Here is an 18,466-nt window from a genome sequence, read left to right as displayed (position 1 = left end):
AGAAAAACACAAGGGAAAAGTGCACTGTGAACATGTAGATTTACCTTGATTTTACCTCTTTTGTGGAAGCATGCTTGACTGGGACTCGAACTTGAGTGCTCTGCAGCACAAACACAACATTGTGCAAAGTGCGAGATGTGCAAGCAGTAACATATTATGTGGTGTTTCTTTTGTGTTATATTAATTTTATTATATTAATATATTATATTAAATTATATTATATTAAATTATATTAATCCCTAATTCATCAGTAATATGTACCTGTAAACATCATGAGTGTGAAAAGGAACAAAAGCTGCGGTCCTCACACTGCCCCCTAGTGTTCATTTAACGCACAAACTGCAGTCAAATGCACACTGCAGTGTGTTTTTACACAGTTGTCGCCTGCAGCGTGTATTTCCATTGAGTCTGCACTGCGTGTCTTGCTCTGCTCGTCCTCAGAGACACATTTCCATGCTCATCTAATGGGTTTTGAATAAGAAGCAAAGTCGGGATGAAAATCAGTCAGACGTGGAGAAGAGTCAAAGACCAGAACGATTATAAAACCCCCCTTCAGCAGATCCGGCATCTAGTTCAGCAGAACAGGTGAGTGAGGCTCTTTTCTGAACTCCACATGTATTGATTACCTGTCAGAGGTTTTCCAGTATGTTTATCTTAATCTGCATGACATTCGATGCATTTATCAAAGAGAGGAAGCTAGTGTTTGTTTTAGATGCACTGCAAAACCATTTTAAACCCTAATTTTTTAAGTTAATTAATAAAGTTAATTGTTTCTTTAGAGATCAATGTTCTTCCACAGTATTTTTGTGTTGTTTTCTTGTACATTTTTACTAATTAAATCAACATTCTAAATTACACAATATACATTTTTTGAGAAACTGGTCAACATTAGTTTTTGCCTAAAAAAAGAGCACATGTCTGCCAAAGGGATCAGAAAAATCATTTCAATTTAGTAGAAAAATTATGATTATTCTGGACCTATAGGCAGATATATGCTTCTGGCTTATTAACTAATGTCTATTTTTTAAAAGATATTAAACACATTACAAAATAATATTTTAAAGGAATTATAATGCATGTATATAATGCAATCATTTGAGGGTTTTTTCATATAATTAGATGAAAGCTTTATAGGTTTATGTTAATAAATCAGCTAGATGTTAAGAAAATACTTTTTATTTTAATTTAAAGCAAAGTAAAGCAAATTATATTCATTTTTTAAACAAAAATTTAAAATTACAATTAAATTTTGCTCTGTGTTTAAGAAAAGCTTACTAATTACAAATAAAGTGCATTATTATTATTATTTTCATTGTTTTATTATTATTATTATCATTGTTTTATTATTATTTTTTTATATATTGTTGTTACTGGTATTATTATTATTATTATTATTATTATTATTATTATTATTATTATTATTATAAAAATACTAATTTATTATTATCATCTAAAATCATGGAACTAAATTATATTTTACTATAAATAAAGATTTATGGAAATAATAAATTACATCCTAATGTTTTGGAAAATCAGTGGGATCAGAAATAAATTTACAATCATTTAAAGGGAGAACAGGAATTATATTTCTTACAGATAAACATACCATAACCATTATTTTTTTTTAATATCACCAAATCCCCCAAAATAAACCCATATAGATGTAGATTAATATTAGAACAAATGAAAATAGTAACCGAACAATAAACACAAAAAAAATTAAATTAAATTACAATTTTAAAATTTTAATTTAAACGAATAACATAAACTACAATATTAAACTAAAATAACTCAGTCTTTTATCTGCCCAATCATGAAACTGATGTTGATTTAAGATTGTTTTTATATTTGACCTGGAAAACAAGTCAGATGGGCAGTTTCAGTCTTTACTGTGTATTAATCTGGGATTTGACATGTTTTTCTGATTTTACAGACGGAGCAATGGAGCAGATGCTGTTTCTCATCTTCATCAGCTGGGGATTATTCTGGGTTAAAGGTGAGTTATTCAATTAATAAAACTAACATAAATGTCAAACTAGAGGGTTAATAAATATATACAAATAAAAACTTAGTTATAGAGGTTTTTAAAAAAAGTATGTATCTGGGTGGCACGGTGGCTCAGTGGTTAGCACTGTGGCCGCACAGCAAGAGGGTCGCTGGTTCAAGTGCCGGAGCAGTTGGTGTGAGTTTCCTCCGAGTGCTCCAGTTTCCCCCATAGTCCAAACACATGCGCTATAGGGGAATTGGATAAGCTAAACTGTCCTCTTTGCAGGACCTCTCAAGCTCTATCAGGTTAAATGGGAAGTGACGGTGTGCAGCCATTTTCAGATCTCTCCAGAGATGCTCAATAGGATTTAGGTCTGGGCTCTGGCTGGGCCACTCAAGGACATTCACTGAGTTGTTGTGAAGCGGCTCCATTGATATTTTGGCGGTGTGCTTTGGGTCATTTACCTGCTGGAAGATGAAGCGTCGCCCCAGTCTGAGGTCTGTGAAGGTCTTCATTCAGGATGTCTCTGTACATCGCTGCATTCATCTTTCCCTCTATCCTGACTAGTCTTCCAGTTCCTGCTGCTGAAACACATCCCCACAGCATGATGCCAACACCACCATGCTTCACTGTAGCGATGCTGTTAGCCTGCTGATGAGCGCTGCCTGCTGTTCTCTAAGCGTAACGCCTGGCGTTCACTCCAAACAGTTCAGTTTGAGTCTCATCAGAGCAGAGAGTTTAGTTTCTGATGCTCTGAGAGTCCTTCAGATGCCTTGTGGCAAACTCCAGGCGGGGAGTTTCTTCAGTCTGGCCACCCTACCATACAGATGCCTGATTGGTGGATTGCTGCACAGATGGTTGTCCTTCTGTAAGGTTCTCCTCTCTCCACAGAAGAGCGCTGTAGCTCAGACAGAGTGACCTTCAGGTTATTGATCACCTCCCTGACTAAGGGCCTTCTCCCCCGATCACTCAGCTTAGATGTCCGGCCAGCTCTAGGAAGAGTGCTGGTGGTTAAACATCTTCCACTTACGGATGATGGAGGCCGCTGTGCTCATTGGAGCTTTCAGAGCAGCAGAAATGTTTCTGTAAGCTTCCCCAGCCTTGTGCTTCCAGACAATCCTGTGTCGGAGCTCTACAGACAGTTCCTTTGTCTTCATGCTTGGTTTGTGCTTTGACATGCACTGTCAACCCTGGGCCCTTATAAAGCCAATGTAGAGGCTGTGAATACTGATGTACATGTGATTTAGCAGCTTTTTATTTTAAATAAATTTACAACAATTTCAAAAACCCTTTTTTTCACATTGTCATTATGGGGGATTGTGTGTAGAATGTTGAAGAAATAAATGAATGTGATTAATTTTGGAATAAAGCTGTAACATAAACAAATGTGGGAAAACTGAAGCGCTGTCAATACTTTCCGGATGCTCTGTAGGCCTTTAAATGTCTCTTTAAGCTGTATAGAAGTGTCTTGAAGAATATCTAGTCTAATATTATGTACTGTCATGATGGCAAAGATAAAATAAATCAGTTATTAAAATCTATTACGTTTAGAGATGTGTTGAAAAACAGAAAATATAGAGGAGGAAGAATAATTCAGACTTCATCTACATCTCACTACACTAAATGCCACTCTACGTAATTCACACTGGTTTTGCAGGTTTGTCCTCCGCTGTTGTTTTGTTCGTGAATCAGTCGAAGACGTTTGACGAGGCTCTGCGAATCTGCAGAGATGAATACATTGACCTGGTGAGTCTGTGGGATCAGTCAGACATGGATGCTCTTTTCACTCTGAAAGACTTCACCTTCACTGAAACCGCCTGGATCGGCCTGAGGAAGAGCCGTCGTGAGCAGTGGCTCTGGTCTCTGTCTGATCCACGCCTTTATAAAGCAGGAGAAACTGAGTACACTAACTGGGGTCCGCGAGAGCCCACGAACACCGCTGGAGAATTCTGCTCTGTGATGGATAGCCTGGGGAATATTCGAGACACGCCCTGCCTGACCCCCAGGAGCTTCATCTGCTATAACGGTGAGCATACACTGATATACACTGTAATGAATGCTGGCTTCCACACGGTTCCTTCATGCTGTCTCAACGCAAATCAATCAAGTTAACTTACAAATTTGAGTGGATTGAACATAAAACAATTAAGCTCCTCAAAACCCTCAGGAATTGTGCTGATGCATTCATTTATTCATGTTCTTTTTGGCTTAGTCTCTTTATTTATAAGCCATCACCACAGTGGAATGAACCGCCAACTATCCCAGCATGTTTTGCACAGCGGATGCCCTTCCAGCTGCAATCCAGTACTGGGAAACACCCACACACACTCATCCACACTCATACACTACGGCCAATTTAGTTGATTCTCCTATAGCGCATGTGTTTGGACCAACCCAAGCTCATTCTGGAAACATAGCCCCGCGGACGTTTCTGGAGACCGCGATTTACATGGCCGGAGGTATGTAAGGCCGCGTTTAGTTTTTTTCGAGCGAACGCTGCGGGGCGGTGTGGCGATGATCCGCCCCTCATCTTCGCGATCGCCGGCCGACGGCTCGCCTCCGAGTGGAGGGCTTTCCCGATGCAACCAGTTTGTCCGCTTAGCTCACAGCGTTGCGACGGCGGAGCGGAGGCCCCAGAGGAGGAGGAGCCAGCCGGGGACGACGACCGGGATCGAGTCCGGGGAACAGCGGCTCCGGAAATCAGGTAAGTTGAAAAACAGAATCCGAAAAATAAGGGCGAGAATGCGGCGGGATCCGAAAACGCGGTCGAAATCAAAGACGAGGGCTTTTGCTTTTTTTTTTTTTCTGGACGGCTTTTGCAAACCGTCGCTCGGGTTTAGGGAAGGAGGAGGAGGAAGAGGAGGGCGGCCGAGTCGGCCGATCCGGCAGCTTTTCGTGCGAGAACGGCAGCGGCCTCTCGCGGGTCCGCGAAAACAAAAACCGCTCGAATACGTACCTCCCGGGACGTAAATCACGGTCCGCAGAAACGACCGCGGGGCTACGTTTCCACAATGAGCTCGGGTTGGTTTGGACTGTGGGGGAAACCGGAGCACCCGGAGGAAACCCACGCCAACACGGGGAGAACATGCAAACTCCACACAGAAACACCAACTGACCCAGCTGGGACAATTACTTCATGCTGTCCCAACACAAACTGATTAAGTGAACTGGATAGTTTTTACAAATGTAAGTGGTTTGATCAAGCAGCAGGAACTCTTGTGTGTTTGTTGTGGTCTCCTGCAGATCAGGGGAGTAGCTCAGACAAATACGTCTTCGTCAGTTCTCCTAAAGCCTGGAGAGACGCTCAGAGTCACTGTAGAAGCTTTTACACTGATCTGGTGAGCGTCAGGAACCTGCAGGAGAACCAGCAGATCCAGTCGCTGGTGCCGGCGGGGGGCGTCTCGTACATCGGCTACTTTAAAGATGACTTCGCCTGGTCCGACAGCAGCACGTCTTCATACAGAAACTGGGACCACGGTCAGCCCGACGGCTCTGGAATCTGTGCGGTGCTGCAGTTTCATAATCACATGTGGAATGATCTGACCTGCACTGACCCCAGAGGATTCTTCTGCTCGGCCGGTGAGTGAAAGTGAAGGTTACCTCTGAAAGTAATGCATTACAATATTGAGTTGGGGAGTTCTCACCAAGTGTGCCGCAAGCCTACGTTTGAGTGAAGGTTTCGGCCGTTAGATCGCCCCCTGGGGGCTGGCTGCAGTACAAGTCATAAAGCCCGCCTCCCCGTGTTAATGAAGGAGACTTGAGCCCAAATAAAAAAAAATATTACACTTGCAATAAAATGTCCCGAAAGATAGTTCTGGTCGATTAAGGCACTGGTTATTGTGCTGAAATAGGTGCAGATCTTCATTTTTGTAAACAGTTTGTTTTTAGCAGTAATTTAATGCTGGGCGTGTCATCGTGATTTACAGCTGTGATTGACAGTTTCTCAAAGCAGCGCATCTGAGCTTCGGCAGGAGACTGAAGTAGACTGAAATGTTATTATTCGATTTCTGTGTTATTTTACCATGACAAAATGAGTTCAGCAGTAAACTATAGTTTCTGACATACATGATCCTGGTGGAACACTGTTTATTCGCTAAGTTCAGGGCTTTTTTCGGGCTTTATTAGTTTGCTGATACACGCCTAGCCACCCAGATAGCAAAACACAGTTCCGGCTAGATTCTCGCCTGCCGGAGACTTATCTCTTAGAGCTCAGACTGACTAATGTTACCTCTGCTGGACCTACTCCGGATGCCTGGACTCACTGCCCGATTCCAGTCCGAGTCAATCGAGCCAGATGCGGCGGCCGAGCGAGCCGGTGCTGCCGCATGCGAGCCGGAATCAGCCCGCGACGCCGCGAGTAAAGTTATGCGCTGCGGCCTGGAGCTGGCGCGATTAAATATATAAAACCCTCATATTTGTTAACGTTATTACATCCATTTGTGTTGATATGACAGCAAACGCATGCTGAGAAGTTCGGGGGGCGTAGTTGATTTTACATAAAGCGTTTGATTGGAAGCTCGACTCTGCTCATTTTCGCGGCTCCTCCTCTGGCTCCATCAGACAATCCTTCTGCGCATGTCAAGGCTCCAATTTCAGCAGTCTTTTGCGACAGTTTGTGCCCGTCAAGCAGGCGTTTTGCCCTCAAGGCGTTCAATGGGAAAAAGGGCTGTCGCGTCGTCCATATTTTTTACAGTCATTGGTTCTCACACTATGCTATCCGAACCGTGCCCAGGCCCGTTTCCTGGATAGTTTGAGAAGTGCGAGTGCTCTGAATTGGGCTTAGGCTGGTACAGTTGGCCGGCCCTGGCCCGGTTGGAAGAGGTGTGCCAGAGCACAGTTCACTTGGGCTTTGGCGTGGTACGCTTGTAGTGTGAGTGCAAAGCGCCTGAGCCCGAAACTGAAAGCGAGACGTGACTTTTGAGGGACTGTTTGATCTGGATTAAGTAATCATTCTTACTGTTCAATGAACACAAACTGCCGTAGTTTATTAAAGATGCAAACCCCTCACTGCACGACAGCTGCACTTTCAGCACACCTCCTAATTCCTGCAGCTCGAGGACTTTATGATTGTTTATGAGCGCCAAAAGTGGCGGATCTGCTCAGCGAAATATTTGACTGTGTGTCACTGCATATCAAACCACTACAACAGTATAACTAAAGGCTCGAATGCAATGTGAGAGCGGGCCATCGGGGGAGACGAGAGGGGGGACAAGCGTGCTTCAGCCCGGTTCAAGGCAGTGTGAGTACGCCCTAATGGCCTGTTTCCACTGAGTGGTACAGTACGGTTCGGTTTGGTACGCTTTTATGGCCGTTTCCACTGTCAAAAGGTGTACCGAACCAAACCGTACCGTGCCACTTTTTCGGGACCCTTTCAAAAGGGTCCCAAACACAAAAAAAAGGGTAACAAAAGGCGAAGCTAGACGTGCAGCTGAACGCTATTGGTTTACAGAAGAGATACGTCATTCACTTACAACAAGCCAGAATGTAAACAAAGCACCCGCCATGTATGAAATACACAGCGAGAGATTACAGCGGAATTATATATTCATATATCATCATCCTGATGAGCAGCCACTCAGCCATGGAGTAGAGCAGAATCTACCCTGTGCCTCGCAGTTGTTTACGAGCCAGTCTGACGCGCGAGCGGTTTCGCTTTCTTCCTTGTGCTCAACGCGTGTCTATATCTGAAATAACAAACTTCTTGAGCTGATAATAATAATGTGCGCTTGATTATTGACAAGCTTTGGAAACCGATCCCGTGAGAAGCTGACAAACGCCAGATTGACACATTTAGAAAGGACAAACGCGAGAGTTGAGCGCAGGAAAAAAAGGAGCATGTTATTTCTTCAGCAAACGTGAACAAACTGCCTTGTTTTTATTATTATCATCACCTTTTGGACTAATATGAACTGGGTATGATGGAGTGACTCTCTAACAGAGGCTACATGACATGTGCTGCTGAAGATTACAGACACAGATGAGAGGTTTACTCTGACTGTGGGCTATACTTTGTGTTGTTTTGAACCTAATTAAGGACTAAATGTCTGCTGTGTGTAGTTTTTCTGTAGTTGGTAACATATTGGAGACTGTAAGGGGCTGTATGTGTGCATATATGTTAATTTATTTATTTATTTTATATAATTACAGACGTTACAGTAGGCTATTTCGCACCGTCATTGATCTGCAGTTATAATCAACTCCTGTTTATAGAAAAGTTAGTAATCAACATTTATACAGAAGTATTTATGTGTGTGAAGTGTCTGTTTTGTGAGAAGTGCTTTTAATATGATATGTGAGCGACCCGTACAGCCTTACTGTAGACATTTCCTCCAGCGAGAATGATGTGACTGACACTTTCTGTCTTACACCACGCCCACCAAAACGGTACCCTTTATAGTGGAAACGCAAGCCTGATAAAGGTGAACTGTACCGACCCGAACCATACCATACTGTACCAGTCAGTGGAAATGAGCCATTACTCTCCAGAAAGGTACTAGTTGAGTTACTTACTCTATATGGTCAGTAATACGGTACTTTTGAGTGACTTCTTCTGACCTTAGCTGGGGCTGGTTTTTTCTTCTTTGTTAATAGAGGAGCTTTCAATGAACAACACACTGTAGAACCTTCATTCCCCTTTAAACAAACACATCGGTAAATAATACTGTAGGATAATGTGATCTGAGAAGCTCAGAGCTCTGCATGCTGTATATACAGAGTAATGACTGTTTAAAGCGGTGTGTTTGCTGCTTTCGTACTTCTAGTCTTATTTGTGATGTAAAGCCAGTGTGCATTGAGACTACGGGTGCTTTCACATCTGTAGTTCGCCTTATTTGCTCTGGAACAAGGGCAATAAATGATACATTGTTGCATTTTCTGCCGTGTTTGGGTTGTTTTTACACCACACTGATCGCTTTGGTCTGAACCAGTTGAAAAGAACCAAAAAGCAGTCATGTGACAAAACCCTCATCACTCATTGGCCAGATGTTGTTGAACATAGTTCCTAAACTGCTTATCGATTGGTCAGAATTCACATGTGGGAAAATGCCAAAGAACTCCTGCTAGTAAACGAACCGGCAGACACGAAATGTGGCTTTTGACTGCAGCTATGACTGCGCTGCTGAGTGTATCCTGGCTCATAGTGTACTATATAGTTTATATACATCACTTAGACAAACTCTACATATGGAGAATGAAGTGCGGCTCTGTGTGTGTGTGTGTGTGTGTGTGTGTGTGTGTGTGTGTGTGTGTGTGTGTGTGTGTGTGTGTGTGTGTGCGTGTGTGCGTGTGTGTGTGTGTGTGCTCTCAGATGCAGTGTTGACTCAGACAGTGCGTCTGCAGCTGAAGGCTCTGCGTGTGGAGGATCTGCAGCTGTCACTCCTGCAGCAGGTCAGTCATCAGCATCAGGAAACAGTTTATACTTCTGTTTATGAACATATCTGGGATATATATATATATATATATATGTTCATACACAGTCATATAGGAATACATATGTATGGACTTAAAGATAATATATTAGATCATACGGTGCATCTGGAAAGTACTGGCAGCGCTTCACTTTTTTCCACTATTTGTTTATGTTACAGCTTTATTCCAAAATGGATTAAATTGATTGATTTCCTCAACATTCTACACACATAAACAAATGTGGGAAAAGTGAAGCGCTGTCAACACTTTCTGCATGCGCTGTATGTGTATATATTTGTATCGTTGGATATAAAATGTAAGCAGAGATTTTAGGACTATTTTTGACTCATAAGTTCCATATTTGAATGAACTGATTGGATCAATAATCGAAATTATTTCTGGTCAACTAAACAATTAAATATATATATATAAAGCTGTATTTGTAGTTAGTTGATTTTCCTCCATGTCTCACTCTTCAGGCTGCGTTCACACTCATTAAGCGTGTGTTTGCTGTTCTCAGATCAGGCAGACGCTGGTGTCTGGAGGCCTGTCAGAGTATGCAGATGTGCAGTGGAGGAAGCAGCAGGACGGAAACATCTTCCAGAGGACAGAAGACCTGAAGACAGACGCTCAGAATACAGGAAAACAGTCAAATACAGTCTGTGGGGATGGAGGACAGCACTGATGGAGGAGCGGAGAACACTGAGTCTGTTCACCTAGACCAGGGGTGCCCAATCTCAGTCCTGGAGGGCCGGTGTCCTGCACGGTTTAGCTCCAGCTTGCTTTGACACACCTGCCTGGAAGTTTCTAGTATACATATGAAGAATTTGATCAGCTGGTTTAGGGGCTGTTTCATTAAAGTCGTTTAGAAAACGGGGATTAAAGTCAAAAACCTGACATCGATGAGCTTATATTTGTAATATGAGATTAATTCCTCTAGAATATTGCAAGTCTTCTTCGCTTTTTTATTAACGATCATCTCCAAACTTGTGCAGTTCTGCTTAGTCTCCTGAAACAAGTGAACAAAGTTTGACGTTGATCCAGTCCATTTGTTATGCATATGAAACTTTGCCATAATAATATTGACGTAATAAATGCAAACATCAGAACTTTGTAAGTTGAATATAATATTTGTTTTCCTTCTAAGAAACTTTTCCACATCCATCCGGAAAATCTGTGTGAATACCACAATCTCAAAACATATGGACAATAGATTCCTTTTCCATGCAACAAAAATCACAGGAATAATCAAAATCCAAATGAAACCTCTCTGAAACCTCTTTAGCTGGACATATGCAGTGTCAGATTTAAATGTAAAGGGCTGAAGGCACATAGACAGATCTTGATATCTCTTCTGCTTTGGACTGTAAAAGCCTACTGTTCAGGGAGCGAGTGATCATCCTCTCATTTATCTGACTTCTTTTGCTCGCGTTATTTTTGTCAGTCAGGTTGCTTCTCGATTCTAAGATCGCAATTGCACGAATATTAGGCCGTCAGCGGGTCAGCGGGTGTTAATGTCAAGCCCTGGGGACAGCTAAAGTAATATAAACATTCATTCATTCATTTTCCCCTTCATTAATGTTAGGTCGCCACAGTGGAATGAACCACCAACTTATCCAGCACATTTTAAGGCAGCAGATGCCCTTCCAGGCGCAACCCATCTCTGGGAAACATGCACATAAACACATTCACACAAACACTCATACACTACAGACAATTTTGCTCACCCAATTCACCTGTACCGCATGTCTTTGGACTGTGCCGGAAACCGGAGCACCCGGAGGAAACCCATGCGAACGCAGGGAGAACATGCAAACTCCACACAGAAACACCAACTGACCCAGCCGAGGTTTGAACCAGCGACCTTTTTTGCTGTGAGGCAACAGCACTACCTGCTGCGCAACAATCGGCAACTCATCCAGTATATGTTTTACACAGTGGATGCCCATCCAGCTGCAACCCAACACTGGAAAACATCCATACACACTCATTTACACACACACACACACACACACTATGGACAATTTAGTTGATCAGTTCCTCTATAGCGCATGTGTTTGGACTGTGGGGGAAACCGGAGCACCCGGAGGAAACCCACACCAACACGGGGAGAACATGCAAACTCCACACAGAAACACCAACTGACCCAGCCGAGACTCGAACCAGCGACCTTCCTGCTGTGATGCGACAGCACCTACTGCACCACCGCATCGTTGTAATATAAACAAATGACCCAATATGTATTATACTACAGTTTACTATAGTAAAACCTGAAGTAAACTACAGAAATACTACACTATGCTGGAGCATTCACTAACAAAGAGTCCACATATTATACTTTACAATAGTATGGTTCAAAAACACGTACTATAAACCGCTACAGTGTGTTTTGTTCATGTCACACTGACCTCTGCTGGACAGCAGTATGAACAGCAGCTCAAAACACCAAACGCAAAGCAGTGAATGAACGCGGAGTGCTTTAAAATGAACACATCAGTGCGGGAATCTGCTAATCTGATCATGATCATCATGTAAAGCAGTGTGTTCATTAGTCTTCCTACAGTCTTTACTAAAACAAACAAACACTCTCTGCATTTGCATTTTCAGATCAGTCTTCATAGCCGAGCACCACTCTAATGGCTTTATGCAAATACTGATCAGAGGACAAGTTTGCATGGAAACACAGAGCCATTAGTGAACATTCTAACTTGCCTAATTACCCTAACTTTACCCTGATTACCCTAGTGAAGCCTTTAAATGTCACTTTAAGCTGTATAGAAGTGTCTTGAAGAATATCTAGTCTAATATTATTTACTGTCATCATGACAAAGAGAAAATAAATCAGTTATTAGAGATGAGTTATTAACACTATTATGATTAGAAATGTGTTGGAGAAATCTGCTCTCTGTTACACAGAAATTGGGGAAAAAAATAAACGGGGGCGAATAATTCTGACTTCAGCTGTTTATATATACACACATATCACCATTTTTATTCCTTAATGTTCATTAATGCAAAGCTTTTTTTAATAGACACAACAAAAAATAAGACTGCATTTTACTTGTCTGGCATGGTTTATTTTACAGAAACTAGAAATTGTTCATACATTGGGAAGTAGTCCAGAACCCAAATATATCCTTTCAACCTAATGTATAATATTAAAATTTCAATATTATTAGCGCCCTTAAGAAATTATGAATATATTTTTTATGTATTTGTTGCTGTCATTAGGGCAAAGACTAATTAAATTAGTTATTAAATATAATCTTATTAGTGATCTTCAAATATCTGTTAAACAGCACTTGAAAAATGTTTTAAAATAATTAAATTATAATTAAATATTTACAGGAGAGCGAATAATATACAGAGACTTATTATATATAGAAAATAATAAAATACTCACAACCAGATTTCTAATATTTTCAACGTCTGTTTCCATTATCTGTGAAAAGTTATTTACTATTATATTTTTCTTTTAGAAAAAAAAAACTTATTTAAATATTAGTTCTGCTTTAATAAATAAAGCAATAAATAAATAAAGATATATAAATACATATATTATATATAATTTCTTTATTATTTTTTCCCAGCAGAACTAAAATCAATATAAGATATATATATATATATATATATATATATATATATATATATATATATATATATATATATATATATATATATATATATATATATATATATAATTTATTTTTTATTTATTTTACTGCTAAGATCATTATTATTATTAACCCTCCCCCAAAGAAACATTATTTTACATATATTTATTACTGTCATCATGACAAAGACAAAATAAATGGGTTATTAAAACTATTATGATTTTAAAAATATGTTGAAAAAACTCTCAATATTATTTATAAATAATTTCAATTTCTGATTATATATATGAACTTTAGCAAACTAAAATAATAACAGCCAGATTTCTAATAATCTCCGCATGTTAATGCATTTTTTATGGAAAGTTATCAGCGATGCTGTACAGATCAAAGACTTTTTTTGAGTATTTCCTATTGCATTTCTTTATATTATAACTGGATTAGCTCCTTTAAGAAATGAGTCTTTTACCATTAACCGTTCATCTGACATCTTCATCCTTCACTGCTGAAAGTAGCCTGATCGGTCACATTGCAGATGTGTATCTCGAGTCCGTCTGAACTCCGATTTTTTGCATATTCTAACTCTTAAGACTTACTATATTCTTTATCTTGCTTTATTTAATAGTTTTACAAAAAAATTAAAAAATGCGACTCCGGTGGGACTCGAACCCACAACCTTTGAATCCCCTCGAGAGGCTTTCCTAGAAGTCCAATGCGCTATCCATTGCGCCACGGAGCCACCTGTTGATCGTGCAGTATATTACGCTTATTGTACCACACACACGACCCTGCGGCGTGCTGATGTGTGTGTTTATAACTTCATATGTTTATTATTTTGGTACATTCCAACGATCATCGTTATTAGCTGCTCCAGCTGTGCAGGGTCACGCTATTGACCAGAGCGGGGGTTCTGCCGTCTTTCATTTCTCTTATGACTTTTAAGACACGTCCGTATGATGCTGTGGTTGGCTGAGAGTCAGACACGTGACCCGGAAGCGAAAGGAACTCTAAACGGGATTTTTTAACGCTTCACGTAAACAAACAAACAAAAGTTTATGATGTGCTCATTTCATCTCGATAAGGAGGATCAGTGTGTTGTCATACTGTCAGAGTCGCGAGTTGATTGTGTTAGATCAGCAGACGGTCGCAGGATTCTCAAGGTAAGCAGTTGTTTTTAACTCTGAACTCGTTTTTAGCTGTTCTTTGTTTACTTGTTTACTGTTTCCTTGCTAATTTGTAATGTAAAGTAGCGGAAACTGGTTAAAAGTTTAAATTAGCTTAACAATAAGAGGTTTGAAGATGAAACAATTATTCGTCGTGTTTTATTTAATTTATCTTGTGTTCATTATGGATCTTTTCTCGATGGTTTCCATTAAGATCTACATTTATTTATGAAAATATATATTTTTTTCTCTTTTTAAATGTATGTATAGGTATGGTAAAATAATTGAAATTCTTTAATAAAAAATTTAAATGTTTTTTTACTATTAGTCAATTGCTTTATTATTATTAATTGTTTTGATTGTCACTTTTATAGTAATTATAGTTTATTTTATTCTGCTCCTAGATTAACTGTAGTTTTGAATAGTTGGGAAGGTTTGACATCTTTAAACACATCTTTAATTTGTCTTACTTAATCACACAAATACGGTGTTTTTAATAGGGTATTTACAGTAAATTATGTTTTTTTTCACTATTTTAATTTGTGTTTTATTAATTAGTTAATTAATTTTGATACTGAATTTATTTGCATGTCTTTAAAAATATATAAATATATTATATATAGCTACGTAAAAGTTTATATAAATTAACATATACACACACAGAGAGAGAAAGAGAGAGAGAGAATAATTTAGGAGTGCACAGAGTTTCATCATATAGGAATGTACAGAACACACTCACGTTTCTGCTGATCTCACACACAGAAGAAGACAAGCATCTACAAATCAATGAATCTACAGAAGGGAACTCTGAGTCCCCCTGAATAATTAGCCCCTGTTAATTTTTTTCCCCAATTTCTGTTTAACAGAGCAATTTTTTTTCCCAACACATTTCTAATCATATTGGTTTTAATAACTCATCTCTAATAACTGATTTATTTTCTCTTTGTCATGATGACAGTAAATAATATTAGACTAGATATTCTTCAAGACACTTCTATACAGCTTAAAGTGACATGTAAAGGCTTCACTAGGGTAATTAGGGTAACTAGGCAGGTTAGGGTAATTAGCCAAGTTATTCTATAATGATGGTTTGTTCTGTAGACTATCGAAAATTATAGCTTAAAGGGGCTAATAATATTGACCTTAAAATGGTGTTTAAAAAAAATATTATCAGACATAGTGTGAAAATTTCCTGAATCTGTTCAACATCATTCGGGAAATATTTAAAAAAGAAAAGAAAATTGATAGGGGGCTAATAATTCTGACTTCAACTGTATATATATATATATATATATATATATATATATATATATATATATATATATATATATATATATATATATATATATATATATCCATGTATATATATATATATGAGTTCCCTTCTGTAGATTCATTGATTTGTAGATGCTTGTCTTCTTCTGTGTGTGAGATCAGCAGAAACGTGAGTGTGTTCTGTACATTCCTATATGATGAAACTCTGTGCACTCCTGAATTATTCTCTCTCTCTCTTTCTCTCTCTCTGTGCGTGTATATGTGCGTGTATATGTGCGTGCATATGTATATGTATATGTGCGTGTTCCAGCATGAGTATTGAGCAGGTATCGCTGCTGCTGCAGGAGTGTGTGCGGTGTGCACAGAGTGATAAAACTGAACCCACGGAGCTGCTGCTGCTCCACCGTGGTGAGAAAACACACACACACACACACAAACACACATGCACAACAACTACAATGCTATTATAAACATTTTCCCTATATTCATGTTTTTTTAAACCCTTCTGTACCCTTAAAGACTTTATTTATGTATTGTAATGTGACCCTGTTGGCTGTGTTAATGCAGACATCAGGGTGTGAAAATGTTTTAAAAACCTATTTTGCAAAATATATTCACTGAAACCTGTTCAAACAGCAGAGAGTCCTGTACACTCCACAAATGCTGGGCTGTTTTAACACAATGCTTATTTAAGTTTAATTGAACAAATTAACCCAATTAATATGTCTTTCCAAATTTGAGTGAACCTTCAGAAAATAGCATTTTAATAACTTGTAATATGTTGTTAATAAAATCTGTAGGGATGGTTTACAGTTTAACCCAAAGGATGAGCAGTCTGGTAGATGAAGAAGAGCCGGAGTCAGAGATTTAAATAAATAAATCAAGTTTACTGAAGATAGTTTGCAGTTTCATCCGCAGAAGCGAGCTTCAACACTCGCAATGAGTTCCTAGGCCGCTCTGCTTACAATCACCAATCAATAACAATCATACTCTCACATAACGTCATTAACTGCGTCACACATATAACCTGATTGGTTAAAACACAGATAGACTAGGAAAATTTCCACTTGGGGTGGTTTCTGAAAATAGTTATAAAGGGACAGGCAAATGCCCTGAACATTCTTATATTAAGCAATGTGTAACTTATTCATTGATTAAAATCAATTCAAAGTTAAATACTCATGCAAATAATCAAATAATTTTATTTAATAAAAATTATGAGAAACAAGATGATGGAAAAGGATAAACGTTGATTCATACTGAGATGGATTGAAAGGTATAAATCCAATTCGTTCACGTCTAAAATGTTGTACAATTGTTAAAAGTCAGAATTATTAGCTGTCCTGGATATTTTATTTCCAAGTCCTGTTTAAAAGAGAGATTTCCTCAGCACATTTCTAATCATAATAGTTTAATAACTCATCTCTAATAACTGATTTATTTTCTCTTTGTCATGATGACAGTAAATAATATTAGACTAGATATTCTTCAAGACACTTCTATACAGCTTAAAGTGACATGTAAAGGCTTCACTAGGGTAATTAGGGTAAAGTTAGGGTAATTAGGCAAGTCATTGTATAACAGTGGTTTGTTCTGGAGACAATCCAACACTAATATTGCTGAAGGGGCGAATAATATTGAGCTTAAACAATATTGATATAATAATATAATTAATATAATTAATATATAATTAATATTGAGCTTAAAATTGAGCTAAAACAATTAAAACTGCTTTTATTCTAGCCGAAATAAAACAAATAAGACTTTCTCCAGAAGAAAAAATATTAGAGGAAATACTGTGAACATTTCCTGAATCTGCTCAACGTCATTTTGGGAAAACGTATTGGAAGAAGAAAATCACAGACGGGTGAATAATTCTGACTTCAGCTGTAAATGTCAACAAAACATCTCCAATGTTAAGGGTGCACACAACGCTGGCTGTCCACTGTATGGTGTTTTTGTGTGAATATCCTCTCAGGGCAGTTTCCGGATGATCTGAACGCACTCCTGCAGGACGCGGCTGACAGAAAGTGGCCGTTTGTGGAGGAGAAATGGCAGTACAAGCAGTCGGTGTCGTCTGAAGACAAGATCAACTCATCAGAGCTCATCAGGGCTCATCTGCAGGACTTACTGGTAACGGCTTTACTCATTACAGCGTATATTGACTCTTAAAGCACACCTATTATGCAGAAATCACTCTTCTAAGGGGTGTAAACTCAGCTGTGTGTCAGCAGTGTGTGAATATCTCCAGCCTGTAATGGTGAACATGAATTAATTGTGTTTGTTCTAATCGCACTCGATTAAAAACAGTCTGCAGAAACACTTCTCCCTTTATACGTGTCATCAGAGGGGGACAGCCCCGCCCACTAGTGCCTCATTAGCATAACAGCAGCTCTGAGTGAGAAGCAGCCGTCTGTGCATTAGAGCAGGGGTCTCAATCTCAATCTGGCCAGGGGCCTATTCGGAGACTGACAAATGATAGGAGCGCCGTCTTAACAGTAGTTTAACGCTGTTAAGTAGGCTAAAGACTCTAGCGTCTGTCGTTAGAGCACCTTTAGAGGTCAGAGGAGTGAGGTTTACCTGCACAGCACACACTAGCTGGCCTCCGTAACACTGAGAAAACAAAAAAAGTGAGGGGGGGGAGCTCCGCCCTCTCCTGAAAAGAGCACAATCTCATTTGCATTTAAAGCGACAGTCACCAAAACCCCACTACTAGGATCAAAGCCTAACAGGGTCCGTTTCAGAGAGCTGGAGAACATTATCTGTGTGCTGTTTTGTGTTTTTAAGAAGAGAGATATATTAACTCATGCTTAATGTATATAATTTATTTAAATATATTTGTTTACATGAGAGACACAAATGCCTTACCCAACGAACACGGACCTATTAATAACCCATTAAGCACTTTTTGTTTGCTTTTAGTTACCATTCACAAGAATAACCGTGGCTGGTTCATATAGGGTCTTATCTGAGATTACATTATATGACTGTCAGGCTCTGATTGGCTAATCGGGAGGACCGGG

The 18,466-nt window shown here is 39.2% G+C and overlaps 3 protein-coding genes and 1 non-coding gene across 7 annotated transcripts in view; 3 read left to right on the top strand and 1 right to left on the bottom strand.

The window, feature by feature from the left end:
• The window catches only part of drap1 (DR1-associated protein 1 (negative cofactor 2 alpha)), a 660,385-nt gene that overhangs the window by 190,954 nt on the left and 450,965 nt on the right, over nucleotides 1-18,466 (top strand). The window lies entirely within an intron of this gene.
• LOC100149796 (macrophage mannose receptor 1) lies at nucleotides 330-10,511 on the top strand. Of its 2 annotated transcripts, XM_087260470.1 has the most exons (6): nucleotides 330-585; nucleotides 1,934-1,996; nucleotides 3,645-4,013; nucleotides 5,231-5,566; nucleotides 9,294-9,373; nucleotides 9,915-10,511. In XM_087260470.1, the coding sequence occupies exons 2-6, from the start codon at nucleotides 1,942-1,944 to the stop codon at nucleotides 10,077-10,079; spliced, it is 1,005 nt and encodes a 334-aa protein (XP_087116596.1). In that variant the 5' UTR covers nucleotides 330-585; nucleotides 1,934-1,941; the 3' UTR covers nucleotides 10,080-10,511. The 2 variants fall into 2 exon arrangements, with proteins under 2 accessions (XP_087116596.1, XP_087116595.1); XM_087260469.1 differs by lacking the exon at nucleotides 330-585 and having other exon boundaries at nucleotides 1,813-1,996.
• trnar-ucu (transfer RNA arginine (anticodon UCU)) lies at nucleotides 13,654-13,744 on the bottom strand. The gene is given in 2 exon segments: nucleotides 13,654-13,689; nucleotides 13,708-13,744. It is a non-coding gene; the product is annotated as a tRNA-Arg (tRNA).
• Nucleotides 13,973-18,466, top strand: part of alpk1 (alpha kinase 1) — an 859,869-nt gene continuing 855,375 nt past the window's right edge. For all 3 annotated transcript variants that reach the window (XM_087260152.1, XM_087260150.1, XM_087260151.1), the window contains exons 1-3: nucleotides 13,973-14,165; nucleotides 15,754-15,851; nucleotides 17,422-17,576. In XM_087260152.1, the coding sequence (XP_087116278.1) occupies nucleotides 15,755-15,851; nucleotides 17,422-17,576 (252 nt within the window). In that variant the 5' untranslated portion in view covers nucleotides 13,973-14,165; nucleotide 15,754. The remainder of the gene's footprint in view (nucleotides 14,166-15,753; nucleotides 15,852-17,421; nucleotides 17,577-18,466) is intronic.

Source organism: Danio rerio, chromosome 7 (genome assembly GCF_052040795.2).
Source record: "Danio rerio strain M-AB ecotype USA chromosome 7, GRCz13ab, whole genome shotgun sequence".
Classification (NCBI taxonomy): Eukaryota; Metazoa; Chordata; class Actinopteri; order Cypriniformes; family Danionidae; genus Danio; species Danio rerio.
This window is presented reverse-complemented; position numbering and strand designations above follow the sequence as displayed.